Source organism: Opisthocomus hoazin, chromosome 4 (assembly GCF_030867145.1).
Source record: "Opisthocomus hoazin isolate bOpiHoa1 chromosome 4, bOpiHoa1.hap1, whole genome shotgun sequence".
Classification (NCBI taxonomy): domain Eukaryota; kingdom Metazoa; phylum Chordata; class Aves; order Opisthocomiformes; family Opisthocomidae; genus Opisthocomus; species Opisthocomus hoazin.
Window position 1 is genome coordinate 45,778,715 of NC_134417.1, and position 17,550 is coordinate 45,796,264.

At 39.5% G+C, this 17,550-nt stretch overlaps 1 protein-coding gene across 2 annotated transcripts in view; it reads right to left on the reverse strand.

Annotated features, from left to right (window-relative positions):
- TMEM108 (transmembrane protein 108) overlaps positions 1–17,550 on the reverse strand; it is a 172,528-nt gene that overhangs the window by 81,174 nt on the left and 73,804 nt on the right. For both annotated transcript variants that reach the window (XM_075417414.1, XM_075417412.1), the window contains exon 3: positions 5,668–5,749. In XM_075417414.1, the coding sequence (XP_075273529.1) occupies positions 5,668–5,707 (40 nt within the window). In that variant the 5' untranslated portion in view covers positions 5,708–5,749. The remainder of the gene's footprint in view (positions 1–5,667; positions 5,750–17,550) is intronic.

A 17,550-nucleotide genomic window follows, 5' to 3' on the forward strand; every position in this document is an offset into this window, starting at 1 on the left:
GCTCTTGGCAGAACAAGGCAGAACATCCCCTGCCCAACAGGTGTACCTCAAACTCTTTAAGAAATTTGTGCAATCTGTGAAACACTACCAAACCGTAATGTCCTTAAGGGCAAGAATGTTCATGGAACCAGCAAATTTAAAATAAATATTGCAAACTATTCATGGGAATAATCTCAGGTTTAGAATCACAAGATCCATCCGATTCACAGAGTTGTGCTTGTCCAGGCAGAGAACATGAACACGCTCTCTTGTCTGTGCGCAGCTGAAATCTCACTGAAGGGCACATCAATAACACTGAAGCCTACATCTGACAAGAAAATGCATATTCAGTTTAGTTTCTTTAGAAGGTGCATCAGTTTGCTTTTAAAGCTCTCCTTAAAAAGGTCTACTTTCCAGGAAGGAATCACACAATGGAAAGCTGCAGTTTCTTTCAAGAAGGCAAAGTTTTTGCTGAGAAACTGAAGCAACAACCTGTAATTGAATTCTGGGACAAGCAAGCGTTGATGGGCTGCTTGCTGCTAGCTGCCCGATGGGCAGTCTGTTACCAAGCCACGTGACTCTCCAATACAAATGCTCCAGCCCAGTTAGTATCCCACAAAGCTTTGTACATGAAACATTGCATACCCAGAGGCTGTTTACCTTCCTAATTTTTAAGCAAACCAGACGGAATCTGTAGCTGGATAACCACTCCCTGCTGCTCTCTTTGCTCAAGCTATCACCTACCAGCCTAACAGAGCACAAAACCAATGTTGTTTTCTTTCCTCCCTGAGTCCTCGTGAGTGATAGGAAGAGACTCTCTGCTGATCTGTATCAAGTGATCCCCAGTACCTTTAAACATACGTTAGCTGTACATTTCTATCGCACAGATTAATTATACATAGCTCGTGAAAACTGAGAGCCCTCTGTCGAAGCAAGCAGGCTCATTTGCGCTAAGGACACAGTACCCGGTGGTCATAGGATCAGAGGGTTTTATGGGAGCTTTTGAAATCATCTAGATGACCTCTGTCTCCCCTAAGAGATGGGTTTTTTTCCATTCGGTGCTTCAGTGGCAGACTAAAATCCTCCTGACTAGCCTGTTCTAGTGTTTCCATGTCCTAACTTGCTAAAGCATTTTTGCCTGATGTCTAACATCAAGCTACGTGCTCTATAGATCCATTTCTTCATGTCTTACCTACTACTATGGGCAGAGAACAGGTTATTCCCTGCTCTAGCAATAGTCTTTTTTGTACTGTTACCATGCCTCCCTACTTGCTATAAATGAGACATGTATAATTGTATAAACGAGCTATTAGTGCGTACCATCTTATTAATACCGCATAATTACTCACAGACGGTACTTGTCAATAGAAACAGGAGTTGGTGGGTGTTGGTTCCTGTTAGAGGCAATAGGCATTAGGAGATAATGCTGCTCAGCGCCCTTCAGAAGGCACTGAGAACTGGGTCTTCTCTAAAACAGGAATTTCATAAACTCACATTGCTTATCAAATATTTACGAAAAGAGGGATGAGCCCCCGGACTTGCTTCAGACTCGAATGGCACACTGGCTTGTGCTAACCCTTTCCACAGGGTGAACTTCACCACAACAGACTTCGCTGAAAGGCAGTCAGGCTGCCAGTTACAAACGAGGAAGACGAGCTGCATCCAGAGCAAGGGGATAGAGGATTTGTGACAGCCTGTGTTACAAGGCACGGCCACTCACTGCCATTTTTGCTCAGTTTTGCTACAGAGAGTGGTGCAAGCCTGTACATAGCAGGCTCTTTCTATTGATATTACTGGGCATCGTGCCAGGCCTCGGAGATGAAAGAGTGATGCTTGGGAACGCAGTAAGTGATAATGGCAGACTGGCGTTTATTTCCAGATGCTATGGTGACAGGTCCTTGTACAGACACTGGTGCTGTAAGTAAACAGAAAATAAGTCCTTCCATTTTACAGGAAAACAAATCTCTGAAGAAGAAAGTCTCGTATACAGCTCATGTGCCAAGGGCTTCACCAGTTACCTTTCTCCACATTTTTCTCTAGTTTATATGCAGCTTGGAAGCCCTTAGTGAACAGTGCATGCATGGTAAATTACAATGTGCATGTTTTATTACAGAAAATGCAGACATATTGTGGCTTATGCTGTAGGGCTTAAATCATCACATTAGGTCTTTATAAAAAATGGAGATCGCTCAGCCTCATGGGAAACATATTTGCATCTTCATCATTACAGAGGCAACAAACTTCATCCATAAAGATGTGCCTAGAACAAATGGCAGCAAATTGTGGACACATGTTTTGCTTTAATTGGTCCTCATCAACTCAATCTAGCTAGCGACTTCAAAGAGCTCTCACCAAGACACCCCTTCCAAATTTTTTGTTTTAATCTTTTTATGTTTTTTTTAAATGTCTTAGAGATTTCAGATTAAATAGAATCTTTGAAGATATCATTTGAAAGCACTGCTTCTTTACAGTTACATCACATGTTTAATTACTTATTCATAAATTATGAATGACTAGAGGTAAAGTAGCACCGCCCAGAGCCCCTGTCCTGGGCCAAATGTAGCACTGCAATTTTTACAAAGTCTACCTCTTGACAACTGGGATCAGATTCAAGTCAGCTACAACCATATTCAAAAGAGCAGCTGCTTCTAGTGCCGTTTTCACATACTATTCTTGATCAGCATCAGTGAATGGAATATGCTCTTTTTGGAAAGCACAACAAAAGAAGAATATGGATGGCAACAGACTGATTACATAACTCATCTAAAATTCACAAAAAAAAGACATATGCTACATTTAAAATCTGATTTAGATGTGGGCCTGACTTTTAAAATCCAGCTAACAAATCTCATTAGGCTGTAAATCAGACAAACATCTACATGAGCCTTTTCTTCCAGCCAAGCAGTCCTCATGAGTATGAGGGTCCCACTGTCTCAGACACTGCACATTCATGGTTGAACACAGCACAAATGAACACAAGTGGAAACGAACACACAGCAGAGTATAGCCACTAGTGGCCCAGTGGCACAGCTGGGACTCAACCAAGATGTGACAAGCCCCATAGCAACACACCAGTTTGGGGATGAAACTGCTTCTTCCCACATTTCTTAGCCACAGGCATGCTCACACAAGCACAGACAAGAGTTTTGTCTCTCCAGCTGATCACTGTTTCTACAAAAAACAGCAAGACTTTACTAAAACCATTCTAGCTTTTGACTCACAAGAGTACACACACAGGGCACTCCTCTCTATAGCCCTGAGCCTCACTGAATCACTCGTAACACAGCAGATGAGACGAAAACGCTGCCACATCAGAGAGGCAGCACCGTGGACCCACTTGTTGCAGTTGGCAATGAGGAAGGCAGGCAGGCATAGGACACTGCTGAATCAGCCCAAAGCAGAACATCCTCTTCTGATGCTTTCTCTGAAGGCTTGGGTTTTTTCTTCTCTGTATAGTAGCAGCAATTTTCCCTCTTTTGTGCAAATGAAACAAATAAGACCATGCTGCAGGCCCTTCTTATAGCATAAAGAACAGTTACAGATTGGTTTTAGTATTGTGGTGTCACCGGGGAAAAAATGAGCTTAAGTAACACACCTACAGGGTATCTAAAAGAAAACTGATTTAATAGGAATTAAGTAACTTGGAGGATCTTGCCATCTTTCTTACAAACCAGCCAACCAACAGCCAGTGAAAAAACTCTCTCCAGATGTCCAAAATATCTCTTGCATAGCTACAGCTGTTGCATTTGTTAATGATAACCACATTTAGTACACATTTTTGCTGCACTCAGAGAAATAAAGCAGTTTCTTTATCTGTCAGTAGAAACAGCATGTTCAGAACCCCTTTTTTCAAGTTACATCACGGAGTTCACGATATTGTTGCCTATTCATACTATATATATGTGTATGTATATATATAGTTTTCTCAGTCTTTCCTTCTTCATTTTCAGTGTTCCTCTATTTGCTGCCTAGATCTTCCACATATTACCCGCAAAAATACAGTTTAAAGCAGCAGGGATAGCAACGGGGAATGCTGCCAAGCAGGGAAGCATGATATTTAAAAAAAAAATAAAATAAAATTACAGATAGACCCAACACTGCGATAGGTTGCATGTAGAGTATACCTTCCTTTTTTTCCCTACCATGTTGGTAGAAATGTATTCATACAGTTCAGTTTCATATTTTCATTACAATGCACCTGATGTCGGTCCAGCAACTGAGATTATTTTAGAATTAAGTTACAATTCAGCATGCAGAAACTTGTCAAAATGTGACAAAGTATTCTGGGTCCTTAGCTATTGTAAAACTACCACAGCCCCCACGGCTGTCAGTGGGTTTCTGGTTACAGTCCTCCCTGAGGAGCTCTTCCCCCATTGCATTCCAGCCAGGCACTCAACCTCTGGGAGCCAAAGGTGTGCTGCTGGGCAGGTTGTCTAGGCACATCTGGCCTAGCTTTAGGCTTGTGAGAGAAAAATGATGTTGGGTGCACCTCCAGAGTCTCCCCTCAGATGTCGTGAAGACACAGCTGAGTTTCTCCTACGCCACAGGAGAAGCTGCAAGTAAGAATTGGAACACTAGCCAATCTAGCAAAGCAAAAGAAATCTCTCACACTCTGTACCCTGATGGCAATGATTAAAGCAAAGATATATTAACTAAATTTCTGTAACAGTCCATAAAATATTTGTTAGACTTAAATTTCACACGTGCCAATAAAAGTAATAGTCCTTGCATTGCTCACTCCATGTGTACTAAGCATGATTTTCTGATTTCTGTGTTGCTTGGACCAGAATAAGAGAAATCCATATAAAACTGTCTGCAAAAACATGTATCTTAAAGTCAGAAATTCTGCTGAATTGAAGAGACAACATTAGAAAACCTTCTTCAGATTCTTAATGTAAATTAGCAATTTCCTTTGTAAAACATATGACAGCAAGTGATTACACTTATATTTCATATATTCTTGTTTTATTTAATCTCTAAAATTTTGAAGAAAAGTTGTAGCTTGTGATGTTGACACTGAAAATTGTCAGCCTATAGAAATGCCCAAACAGTGTCAATACTGATTTATAACTACAACCTTGCATTACTCCTGTGAACATGAGAGGCAGCCCCACCTACATAGTCTAAATTTCACTGAGTCTTTTTGCTGGACTTTCATATTGGACGGACTCTTCTAACAGCCGAAACTTTAGAAAAATGAAATTCGCCAGCTCAGGAAGTGACACAGAATTTAGGTCTGTGTGAGTCTGGAGCTCCCTGCCCTCACTCATAGGTCTTTTATTGAGAGACCACCACCAGACATGTGAAGTGGGATGAAACCCTTTTGCCCACTGAGAACTAGACAAAAAAACATGATTACAAAAACATTGTGTTATTTCTTCCAACCACCATCCTCTGTTTCTACACCTCATTTTTCTGAGGGTGTTCACAGTTCCAAGGCACAGCAAACCACTTTTGCTATTCTACAAGACTCTGCAGAATCAACTGATACTTCCACTTGTTCTTTTAATACATCTCCAAAAATCTCAGTTAACAAGATAATTTAACTTCCACATGGTTTCTCCAGGTACTTGAAGAAAGACACATGATTAAGTACCTCCCTGAATTGTGCCCTGCATAAATATTACTATCTTATGTAAGGATTTGAATAGTTCCTTTCTTACAGAAAAAATAATAATATTTACTTACTAAACAGTTGGCAATAGAGGACCTGTAAGCTTCTCTTCATGGTATCATGTGGTCCTGCTGGTCTGCCAGTTTATTCATGATTCTGCCAAAGAAATAAAGAGAAGAGGAAAATTATTTATTAGAAAATATATGTTCTCTTATTATACCTGTTGATTACCAAGTAAGATGAAGCTTCACAGGAAAATCATCTTGATTAGCAATGGGAAATTGCCTAACTGCACTTGTGTTAGCCATGCTCTCCAACAGCTTGGCAGTGATGGATAGAGCTGTGGCCAAAAAGCAGAAAAATGCTCAAGAGTACACAATACACACGCACTGAGAATGATCTTCACATTGTGCCTATGAGATGATAAAATCGATCTCACAAGAGTCTGGAGAAAGGGTCCTCACTGGAGGAGCAAACGCGAGATGCGGACACTGCCAGTCAGCTGTGCTGGGCACACAGGGCTGGAGTCTCCTCCCTGAGTCTCACCTTTTTGCACCCCTCAGGAAGCGAAACCCTCCTTTTCCAAATCAAAACCTCAGTGGTGCCAAAGCAGGGAGGTCCCAAACTGTGCTGACATAGTAGCACAGAGGGTAGTTTTGTCCTGGCAATTTTTAGCTTGATGTTAGCCAGCTGTTGTATCACCTCCTGACCGACCCCACCAGCTACCTGGGCTGCAGCTAGAGCTGCAGCAACCAGAGAACCTTCTCTCTGTCCTTGGAAACTTTCTATTTCTCCTAAACTGAACTATCTTGGTGTAACAGGTAATCTCGTAATTCTTGCAACCGCTGGCTGAAAATGGGATGTGGCAAAAATATCTGACCACCCCATCTCCCCGCCTTTGCCCATTTGGTGAGTGACTAACAACATTTTATGTGTCCTCAGATGGTATTTTCAAATACCTGTCACAGATATTTTTCACCTCAGTTTTAAAAATATTACAAAAAAATAAATCCCAATCATGCTGATATTAATCATGCATATTGTGGGGAAAATAAATGCATAAATCAGAAGTGAAAAGCAAATGTAGTCCCAAAAACCTGCTGTGAGCAATCTCTCACTGAGTATCCAAAGACAACACAGCATTTAAGCTCTTCATTCCATTAAAAAGCATTTGCTAAAGGTTCATAACCAACTTTGAGAGATAGGAGACTGAAATCATCCTCCTAAAATGCCTCTTGTCAATATTAAATAGCATATAGTATCCTCTAGTTTTCAGTTCAACGCAATTTCATCTTCCAGATTCCTAGGGACATTTCTGAGTCATTTTAACATGCCCCCATATAATCTTTCAGAGCTTATTTAAAATGCAATCTTGAGGACATAAGTTAAACAAGTCAAACCAATGAACAACACCTTTGAACTGAATAACTGACAAAGAGTTTGTGAAAACAGAACTATGTTTGACTTTTCTGTGGAAGCCTCAAAAGGATTGTGACTTTTCTCACCTGTGTTCTGTAGCAAAAGCTACTTGGGTTTTATTAAGTTATTAGATATGGAAATTTATGTACACAAACATGGTGTTTTTGGATTCTCCCATGCTTTCCTTTCACTTGAAAAGTGGACCTTAAAAACATCTGAGTAATTTGCAGAAATGTCAGTATTTGCAAGACATTTTCTCCTAAATGAAAGCAATCATCTGTGAATTAATTTACTATTTTTTAATTAAAATCAGAATTAGACTCATGCTGTTGTTTGATCATGAAAACTTGCTGAGGAACTCCTGTTCATCCCTTTCTCCTCAAGGTTTACCAAACGACAAAGCAGACATCGTAAAAACCCTCAGTCTTTATGCATAAATTGGCATTATATAGTCTATTACGGCACTTTTCAAAGATGCATATACAATACGTCTATGTTTAGCACCCATTAAGATATTAATAAAAATATATGCAGGAAAGGAGAAGAACCAGATAAGCCACTAACCATGTAGATTCCATATTCCCAAGGACTCTGCTTGTAAATTGTAAGCCTGTAAGTCAAAACAGGATTTACAAGCACCGACTCGTCTGAAATCATCAAAATACAATGGAAAAAAGGGAGAATCTGAAATTGCAAGCCTAAATCCATGTTATTTACTTTCTATAATTTGAACTGCACTTGGCAACTGTGATGTTATACAGTTTTTGGTTGTGAACCACAATTTTTTCATATTTCTCTTCCATCTCCATGTTAATGCTACCCATAATGTATACACATATTTGCCTATACATTCTGGTATAGTGGTTAAAATGAATTATGTGCTTTTGTGTGTGTATTTATTTAGACAGGACTCTTTGGGTAATTTACCCTGTGCTAAGTAATAGGGACTAGTGTGCATATGGAGAAAGAAACAAAGATTAGCACTGGGAAACTTCCACTATGTTCTTCTGTTGCCCTCAAAACATTTATCTTTTTGACTACATGACCACAAAATTATACACAGAGAACTCAGTAAAGATGCATAAACCAAATGTTGCCATGAGTTTACAACTTCTCCATTTCTTCAAAGTCCTTGGTGTGACTTAGGGTTAATAGAATAGAACAGAGTATTTCAGCTGGAAGGGGCCTACAATGATCATCTAGTCCAACTGATTTAAACATGGGTGTAAAATACCACAATTAGACTTTCCATAATTTTTAATACCTTATTTCTTGCATACAGGAAATGCATGCAAACCAAGGATTTATTTTACAGATATTCTAAGGCAAGAAACATTTTCTGAGATTTATTTGTATTCCTTTGGAAGCCAAATCACATCAGTGATGGTCTTCCAAAGACAGAGACTGCTTGCAGTGACTACCAAGAGAGCTCCAGTTCACCAATCTGTATTTTCTTAAGTATTTGTGCATGTAGTTTTAGGCACTAATAGATTAGACGATTTGTGCACACGTAGAATGAAAATGCAGACACACAGCCAGTTCCTGACCTCGGGCAGATTAATGTAAAACCAGAGTATCGCCACCTGTTGTAAATACACCGTCACTTACAAGAAAAAAAAAAATGCAAAGAGTGAACAGAAACAAAAATGGTCCCAGGGGAAAAAAAAAAAAAGGTTTGGAAAATGTGTGTTAAACTTTAATAATTCAAAATCTAATCTGAGTATTTGAGTTTTGTATCTATTTTATTCGCACTCTATTCTTTAATATCTCCCTGAGTTTTCTTAGGAGTACACTTCTCCAAAAAATTAATTTTAAAACATACTGTACTTTAACATTTGATAAACCATTCTGATTATTTGAGGGAATTATCTGTTACAAATATACCAGATCTTTGATGAAGATTTTTTTCTTTTTTTAAAAAAAAAGATTCTTAACCTTAATTTCCAAGATCTATATTTAGGTCTCCAAGTAAATGGGCCTATTCCCAATTACTCTGAAAAACTGCTGTCTTTCGTCTGGAAACCAGGAAATAAAGGTGTAATTATGACTTTTGCATTTTTTCTATATTTGAATTCAGAATGGTGTACCTACTGTTATATTTTGAAACAAAGTAATAAAGCTAGTGCAAGATTGTACTAAAACCAATTTCAGTTTAGAAATATCATCTTCAATAGTTAAATTAGCGGACATTTGTATCTAGAAAAGGTGTCATGTGCCTAGTCTCAGAGACCTGTTTTTGAAAATATCAGCTAAGCATTTGGTGTCTGAAACTGAGTTACGTATTTTGCCCTTTTTAGTGCACAATATTTCACATATAGTTTACCTTACAGGATGACGAATAGATCTGTGAAATGCCTATGTCCCTATGGACAGCTAGCAATGTTGCCTTTCACAGTAAGTGATACCCTCAACGTCACAGCTAAATTAAAGAGGACAATGAAGAGATAATGATGAACAGAAGACAGAAGAGTCCAAAAGAGCTGACAGCTCCTAGCCATTCATTATGTCTGATGGGAAAAAAATACCAACGGTGCATTAAATTAAAGAAGACATAGGGAGGAACAGAAGATGAGTGTTCAGGTAAAGCTAACAGTCAATGTAGAACCCTTTTTTCTTTGTGAGTCTGTCAAATAGAAATCAGGAGATTGAAACAAAGAAGCTGAAAAAACAGTAATGGAAAGAGAAAACAGACAAAAGACATGCCACTTCTGTCCCATGAAGCATCCAAACTTTATCATATTATTTGTGACTGTCTTCTCTCCTCTATGGATCATTTTGGAAAGAAGAAGAAGCTACATCACGGACAGTTTTCATCACCATATTATTTCTGGTTCTGCAGAAAATGAAAGAGAAAAAGACAGACCCAGAAGTTCTTCCATCTCCAATCACTGTTGAATCTCCAACCAAGGAAAAACAGCCTTTATGCTATTAGTATAGTACTGTCCCATGATGTTCAACAAATTCCTTACAAGATAGCAACAGCAGAGGCTCCTCACTTACAACTCAGAGAGCTGGGACTCCCCCGGAGTTACTCACCCAGCGTAAATTCCACCACCAAGGTCTTCACTCACTGCTTCCCACAGGTTAGTCACTTAGAGGGCATTCAAGTGTACCTCATAAAAGGAAGCAGGTGTACTCGTCTTGACTACATGGGGCTCAAGGGCAACTTTGTGTTTTCAAGTTTGCGTGATTTGTTTCTTAATTCAATGGCTTACTTCCACAATCCAGCTGTTCTTTTGCAAAATCTATATCCCAAAAAGCTTTAGGGCATGCTAATAAAAAGATTATTAACTTGCAGCAATAAGATTCCTCTGAGCAAGAATTCTGTGTTCTTGTTCAACATGTGCCACATTGTCTGCTGTAATTTATTTCCCACTGCTTGGAACATGCAAGCCATCATCACCATCTTACTTCATTAGATTCTGAGTGCAGCATCTTTGATATCTATGTCCCCTGTACACTAAGATCTTTCAGCACTCTTTGGAATGAATTCCTCTTTGCAGATCAAAGAAAGAGCAATTCACATCTACTTCCACAATTATCCTCAAAAGTGTAGACCCTTCACTTTCCTAACATCTCCAAAGAGCAGGGTCTACTCTCAGGATATCACAGCTGAGCAGAACCACTCCTGCTGGCACTGTGTAGACCTGTCATATGTGCATAAGAAATAGTCAGATAGGAGATGAACTAGAGATATGAGCACACTTCTCTGCATACACAAGACTTGCATCTTATGTAACGTGGATTTATAAGCAGAGAATCTCATACCATCCAGGGAAAAAACCCACCCCACTAACCAAAGCTTCTCTTCTCTTTGCGTTCAGATGCAGAGCATCTACAATCCCCACGGGGCCTGAACCCAGTTGTGGTTATCCTTGTATTGGTGTTTGAATCGGCACCTTCCAGTTACCACAGGGATAAATACAAATCAACGAAAACACACAAAGCAGTGTCAATACACAGGAAAACCTGACAGCAGTTGCTCCCTCTTCCCCAGTTTCCCTACTTCACCATTAACTTTTGAAATCCCAATCCTCTCACCTCTGCTAACATAACAGTTCAGATGACTGTGTTCCCACAGGCTTCCTCCCAACTGTGGCAGTGTCTCCATGAACAGTCCTAGGCTAGCTGATCACTTTAAGGCTACTGTCATTAGCGTGGTGAGTGGAGGACACTGTCAGCTGACTCATTCTTCGTTACCTTCCTTTATTCACATGTTGAACCTGGGGCATGCTGATGAAAGGGAGAGGAAGAAAAAGCCTACACTCTTGTGGTTCACCATCATAAAAATAGGTGGGCACGAAGAACCTCATGTCCACGTGACCATGGCCAGGGGAAGAAATTAGTCTGAAAAGGCTAGGTAACACTGCTGTTGCCTTTGGCTGTCAAATGCCTTGATGTCTGTGGTAAGCTTATGAACAATCACTGAAACAGCCAGGGGCAAGCGTTGAAAGGGTAGGGAAAACTGAAGAGGAAAAGTACCAGCATGTAAATGAAAGGTCATTTAACGTGAGACTTCCCTGTTTTGATGTGTGCTTGCCCTCCAGCAAGCTTGAGCCGCATGACCTTTTTGGAAAAGCTGTGACAGACAGGGTTACTGTCTTGGCTGATTACAACCGAGAAGTCCCAGAGATGGAGACTGGAATAAGTATAATGCACTAGGCTACTGAACGTCCTTCACACTCCATCGATAGTGCAAGGGACTATTTCTTGATATTTTTCTTGATTATCTACAGTTAGTAAATACTTTTGAAGGCAACTCCAATGGGAAAGAAGTCTGAACATTAATTGTTCTGGTGGCCTCTGATTCCCATGGGTGCACAGACATGACTCTGTGTGTGTGTCTGTCCACTTGCAGAACAAGAAGATAAGAAGAATCCTCTCCTTTTCATCATTCGTCTCTGTGGAGCTCTGAGAAGCTAACATCTTCATAAGGATCAAACTGACTTTGCAGCTACAGGGATTATTAGAATTTGGTCATTAATATACATTAGGGGTGGAGAGGAGAAGAGTCTTGTGCGCTTTTTAAAAGTTTATATGGTTGAATTTGGATCCAGTAGCATTTATGTAATAGAAGTTCCTTTGCTCTGTCTCCTACATCATTACTTAAGCTAAACTGCTTATCAGTTAGATATTATTTTGTTGCAGTTATACCACACATAAAAATACTTTTCCACTTTTGCCAATTGTTAAAAATTAATTAAGCACCTGGTTACTATTATCAAGTTATTATGCATCAAAGTTGAAAGGCAGTCCCACAAGGCAAAGTCTATTTTCTGCAACAACCTAACATTGCATCGCAACACTAGTCATTTTAAGGCACTACAGAATGCCATTAGAAACTCTTCTTTTACAAGAAATCTATTGCCACAGAAGTTCTTCTGGGCATCCATTTGTCTTCTGTTGCTTAAAAAGGCAATTTTATTCACAGTACCAAGGTGCCATTTTCCAGGTGGAGGAAGTGACTTCTGCCACTTGAATAACATGAAAAGCTCTAACAGTAGTATAAGACATACAACACATACCTGAGCCATTCAAACATTTTCCAGGAAATCTCATTAATGCAAATATGTGCTTTATAAATTTACATCAACTGGAAAACTAATAATAATAATATGTTAAGGTCTAGCTAAATAAATACTTCCCTTATAGTTCTTTTTTTTTTCAGATTTTTTCAGCCATCTGAAATTTATCTTTGATGTTGAAATTTTAAGGCGCAGCTTGAAACATGCTATTTTTGCTAACTGTTTGAAGAAAAAGAGCATAACTTCTCTGAGTTTGGGGAAGCAGCATCTTTCACTTTGCAACTTAACAAAAAAAAAAGTGAAACAGTGAAACAACTGGGTCAAGAAAGTTGTACAGAAATAGCCCTTAGTGAAAAGGACCTTTCACTGTGCTCTTGAAGCTTTTTTTTTTTAAAAAAAAAAGAAAGATGATAGACTTAAGTCTATGTTGTGTACTTTTAAAAATTTTTCTTTATGGGTCTTATGGGACCTAAACCAAAGAAAATCTTCTAATATCATATCAAGTTCATGATTAAAATTTCATGTGCCACACTATGCCCACGAAGCATTAAACAGTGTAAATTGTCTGCTCTTTGATAGAAAAACTTCATAATCATTGTATGCTTTCCTGCTAAAAGACTTTCTTGACAGACAAAATTACCCTAGTTAAGATATCTCTGTAACTTCTGGTAAACTAAAGAAAATACAGCTTGTTCTTCCTTGCTGATCACAACAGAGAACGGATGTAGAAACAAACTCCATTTCCACATCACTCTTGTGGTGGTGTTTTCCCCAGAGGATCTCCCACAGCATCTCACCTGACTCAGGGTGCTCACAACGTGGACGCTGACATTTGATTTACTCACCTAAACTCCCTCTGTAGACCGCAGGTAGATTGGCTCCTCTAAAGCCTGACGCCTCTGACCTGTTCAAAATGCCTCTGTTGGAAGGAGAAGACCCATCCCTTCCATGGGGCTGTTTCTCTGCATTGAGTTTGAGATGGCTGAAGGTCCACCACTGGTTTCAGCCTGTAACACTGCACCTGAGGATGCCAACGTGTGTACAAAGGGATCCCACTCAGTGCTTTCTCCAGCTACAGGGATCTCAAGATTTATGGGGTTAACTTCTCTGCAGCTGTGTTAAACTGTTCCCTTGTTTCTACTGTGTACAACACAATAAAAAAGACTCATTGTAAGGAATAAGCAAGTAAATAGCTCTGCCTGCACTTTAATAAACACTGGAGAGTTGGAAAAGGGTGTAGCTTTGTGAAGCAGCTCAAATCACGCTTTTCACATTCAGCTTGGTTAAATGTATATATTCCAAGTAGAGAAAGAAAAAAGGGTGCAAAAGAGAAGGTACTATTTTCCCTCTTATAACATGGTACTGTATTCCTGAGCTTGTTGATTGGGTCAAATTTTCAGGAATGGAAAGGATCAACTGCAAACGAAGAGAAGTATGCATGCTCACAATGTCTGAAATCTAGGCCAAAATACCAGTTCCATAAAGATGCTTGAATATTCAGAAATGGAAGCAAGTGCCTTGCTGTTAAACACACCTGTATTGTAGCACTGAAAACACTGCTACCCTGGCCCTAGAGGACTCTGAAGAAAATCTGTAGTAGAGATAGATGGAAACATCTCAAAGTAAGATTTTAACTGCAAGCATCTTCCCTTTAGTAAACACCACAATTATTCAACTAAACAAATAACCCTTAATAAACCACAACAATAGAGACTCGATATTGTGCATCACCATTAACTGATATGCAGTGAACTAAAGATGCGAGCTAAGGAAGGAAAGGATCTTTGTTTTGACAAAAATCTCAAAAATTTGGTTTAGGCTTTGAAAACCTTAAATGTAAAGAGGCTCCCTTTTTACTAACTTTCCTCAGGAGACAGTAAAGATTAAGCAGATTGAGGGATATACAAAAAGAAACAGGTCAAGATAGACTAATTAAGTTTTGGCCCATCTCTAGGGGAGTTTCATATGACCTGATGTAAGATAAGTACAGATGAGCCCAGCCCACGACCCACGCATTCTACTTTGTCTCCAGGCTCCCTGGCTACATCTCTAAAGCACAGAGGAAATAACTGCTAATGAAGGATGCCAACCTAGCACTTTCCTGACTCCATCAGATGCTGAATCCAGTCCACAAAATCAGCCTTTCTGAAAACTGAAGATGAGCAAGGAACAAGAGCTTGTATTTTGGTTGTGGCCCCATCCTATTGTATCAAACGAGATCACATAATTAAGAACATAAACACCTCAGCTATCAAAAAAAAAAAAAGGCAATGCATTCATTATTGCAATTGCAATTTTGAATTGCACATGTATGTTTGTTCATCTATGTACACAGCAGATGATGGTTATGTTTTCTGCTTCTCCCTCCTTATTTCCCTGTTTATACTAGCATGCGTCTCTCAGTGACAATAGGAAAAAAAAGAAAAAAGGAAAAAATTGATAAACATATATGGCATTTCCCCTTTTTCTTTTCAGTGAAAAGAAAATCGTATTAAATTTCCCATCAAAATATATGTTTAAGAATATTTCCATGTCAGTTTTGGATGGAATGTTTTGAACCAGCTCTAATCATAATATATAAGTATGGCATAAGGATCTAATTCCACAACGACAGGTTATAATAGACATATACAAGTACCTAAGATCGAAAGAAACATTTTATTATAGTTGAACAAAGCATGGTAGGAAAGCATAACTGCCTTTTGAATTCTTTACCATTCAGTCTCAACAGTGCATTAATATATTTACTAGTAACCCATACTGTTGGGGCTTTTTCCAACAGAGCATAAATTCCTAACAAAAACAACATGGTCTGGTAACGATATTTTAGTAAAAATATCAGTACAGTAAACAAACATGAAATGTTGGATTTTTTTAAAGACCTCCTTGTGTGCCTTGCCAGATCCTTTTGCCCCCATGACAGGGTGTTAGTTCTGGGGTAATTCCAACTAAACTGTTTGCTAGTTTCCTAGCTATTTCAGAGCACACAATCATCTTGGAATAGTGTCTATCGCTTCAAAGATTAAGCCTGTCTGAAGCAGCTTCTTGTATGAAATTGTAATAACTCATAGTCTAAGAATAGAGACATCTTTGGCAGATTTGGATGGATGGATGCATAAATGCATGTACACAATCTTATGCCATGGAAAGTAAGATGATGTCTTGACCTATGTCTCCCTGGTTAAACCTCCTTTTAACAAGAGCCATTTGCTACCTCTCCTATAATCAGACATTCAATATGGTAAGAAGAGAAGGGAGATAAAGTGAGCTCTGAAATATGACTGCTCTGCTTTGGAGGGCTGATCATCGTACAGTGGAAAGTAGAAGTGTAAGCTTGCTTAGACCTGACATTTCATCTGAGAGTTTATTATGACTCGGTCTAGTTCAAGGGACACCATTTATTTATCCTCAACTTTCAGCCCCAGGGTTTGATGTCGAAGGAAGAAGTGGCCTTAGAAAGAATAGGGGACTACCAACCAGTGACCCAGCCATAAACAGCAACCCCTTTTACAGAATATTTTGTGCACCATTTTGACACAGTGTGTGGAAATAAAATGAAAATTTTACATGGCATCAAACAGAAATATAGCCCCATAAAAATGTAGGTTTGGAGGGAGGTGGCAGGAAATAGCCTCTCGGTAATTTCCAAATTATTCATTCTTGTCGATGGAAGGTTACTGTAGTGCAAACACTGCATTTCATTGAAAATGTATGTGGTCCTGCCTGATTCAATAGGAAGAGTATCCAAGAAAATTAAGTGTCAGAGCAGTGCAGCTTATTGGTTTTACTCAATACGAGTTCACTTTGTATGCAACCCTGAATAATAATGCCTTGTTCTGTGTCAACGTGATGTCAACAACTTCAGGCTTTGGAGAAGGGGGGCTGAAGGCAAGAGAAAGAAAGATAGGGGCACATCCATTGTTAACCTGGCAGTGTCTGAGATTTAGCTCTATGTGACAGGTCTGTAGCTTTAGAGAGGATTTAGCATGCTGATCACTGCGTGTCTTATTTTCTTCCTTTTCACTTTCTGCAGCCAGATCAACTGCTATTAGCTAAACAGCTCATCCTCCCTCCTTTGAAAGGTTCAAACTCTGGCACATATAGACATGCAGGTAAGCCAGAAGGAAAGGCATGTGAAAGAATATGGGAAATCTCCAAAAGCAGCATCTGAAAATATGTCATGCTGTCAAGTAAGATTATGCTCAGATGCACAATTTATTCTAATACATTAATGAAAACACTAATACATTAGTGAAAACTCTCATTTAACACCCAGAAATGGGAAGTTCTTCCTCAGGCAAAACAGAACGACCCTGATGGGAGCTTTGCTTCAGTAAAGACCCCAGCACCTGGCTCAGGATTTGTGAAGCAGTGCAAATGAAGGCCACTGCTCTAAAAAGGCTGTTCTCTTTTCTCTAACAGAGGTAAGAAACAGCATAGGCAGGAAAAGAATAAGAATCCCTGTGACTGCACGTTTGATAGGCGGATTGCATAAATAATAACTGCCTGAATGATTTAACTCAGCCAACATGCGCTGGGGATAACTCCAGGTGTGTCAGATATTCTTGTTCTACATTGCAAATAAGATGGGCTAAACCATGTTTTGAGTTGCCAAGTGCAAACCCGGAGTACTTCCAGTGACTCTGTCATTACACGATGTGATTAAAGTGAATTTTGAATATGAAAATGAACTGATGAAGGAAAACGCGGAAGAATGGCCCTGTGTAAAGTACCAAACAGCACAGGAGAGGAACTGGGGGACACTGGATTCTTATGGCAGTATTTTTGTGGGTACAAACTTCAGTGAGATTTCCCCCTCATACTGAAAGCTGTTTTGGTTTCGGGTGCCGCCGGCAACAAAAGTGCCACGCGGCCGCCCCTCCCCCCGCCGGTGTGCGGAGGAGAATGGAAAAAAAGAGGCAGAAACTGGTGGGTCGGGATAAGGGCAGTTTAACAGAACAGCAAACAGGGAAACAGGAACAACAACGATACAGATAAGGAGAAAACACAACA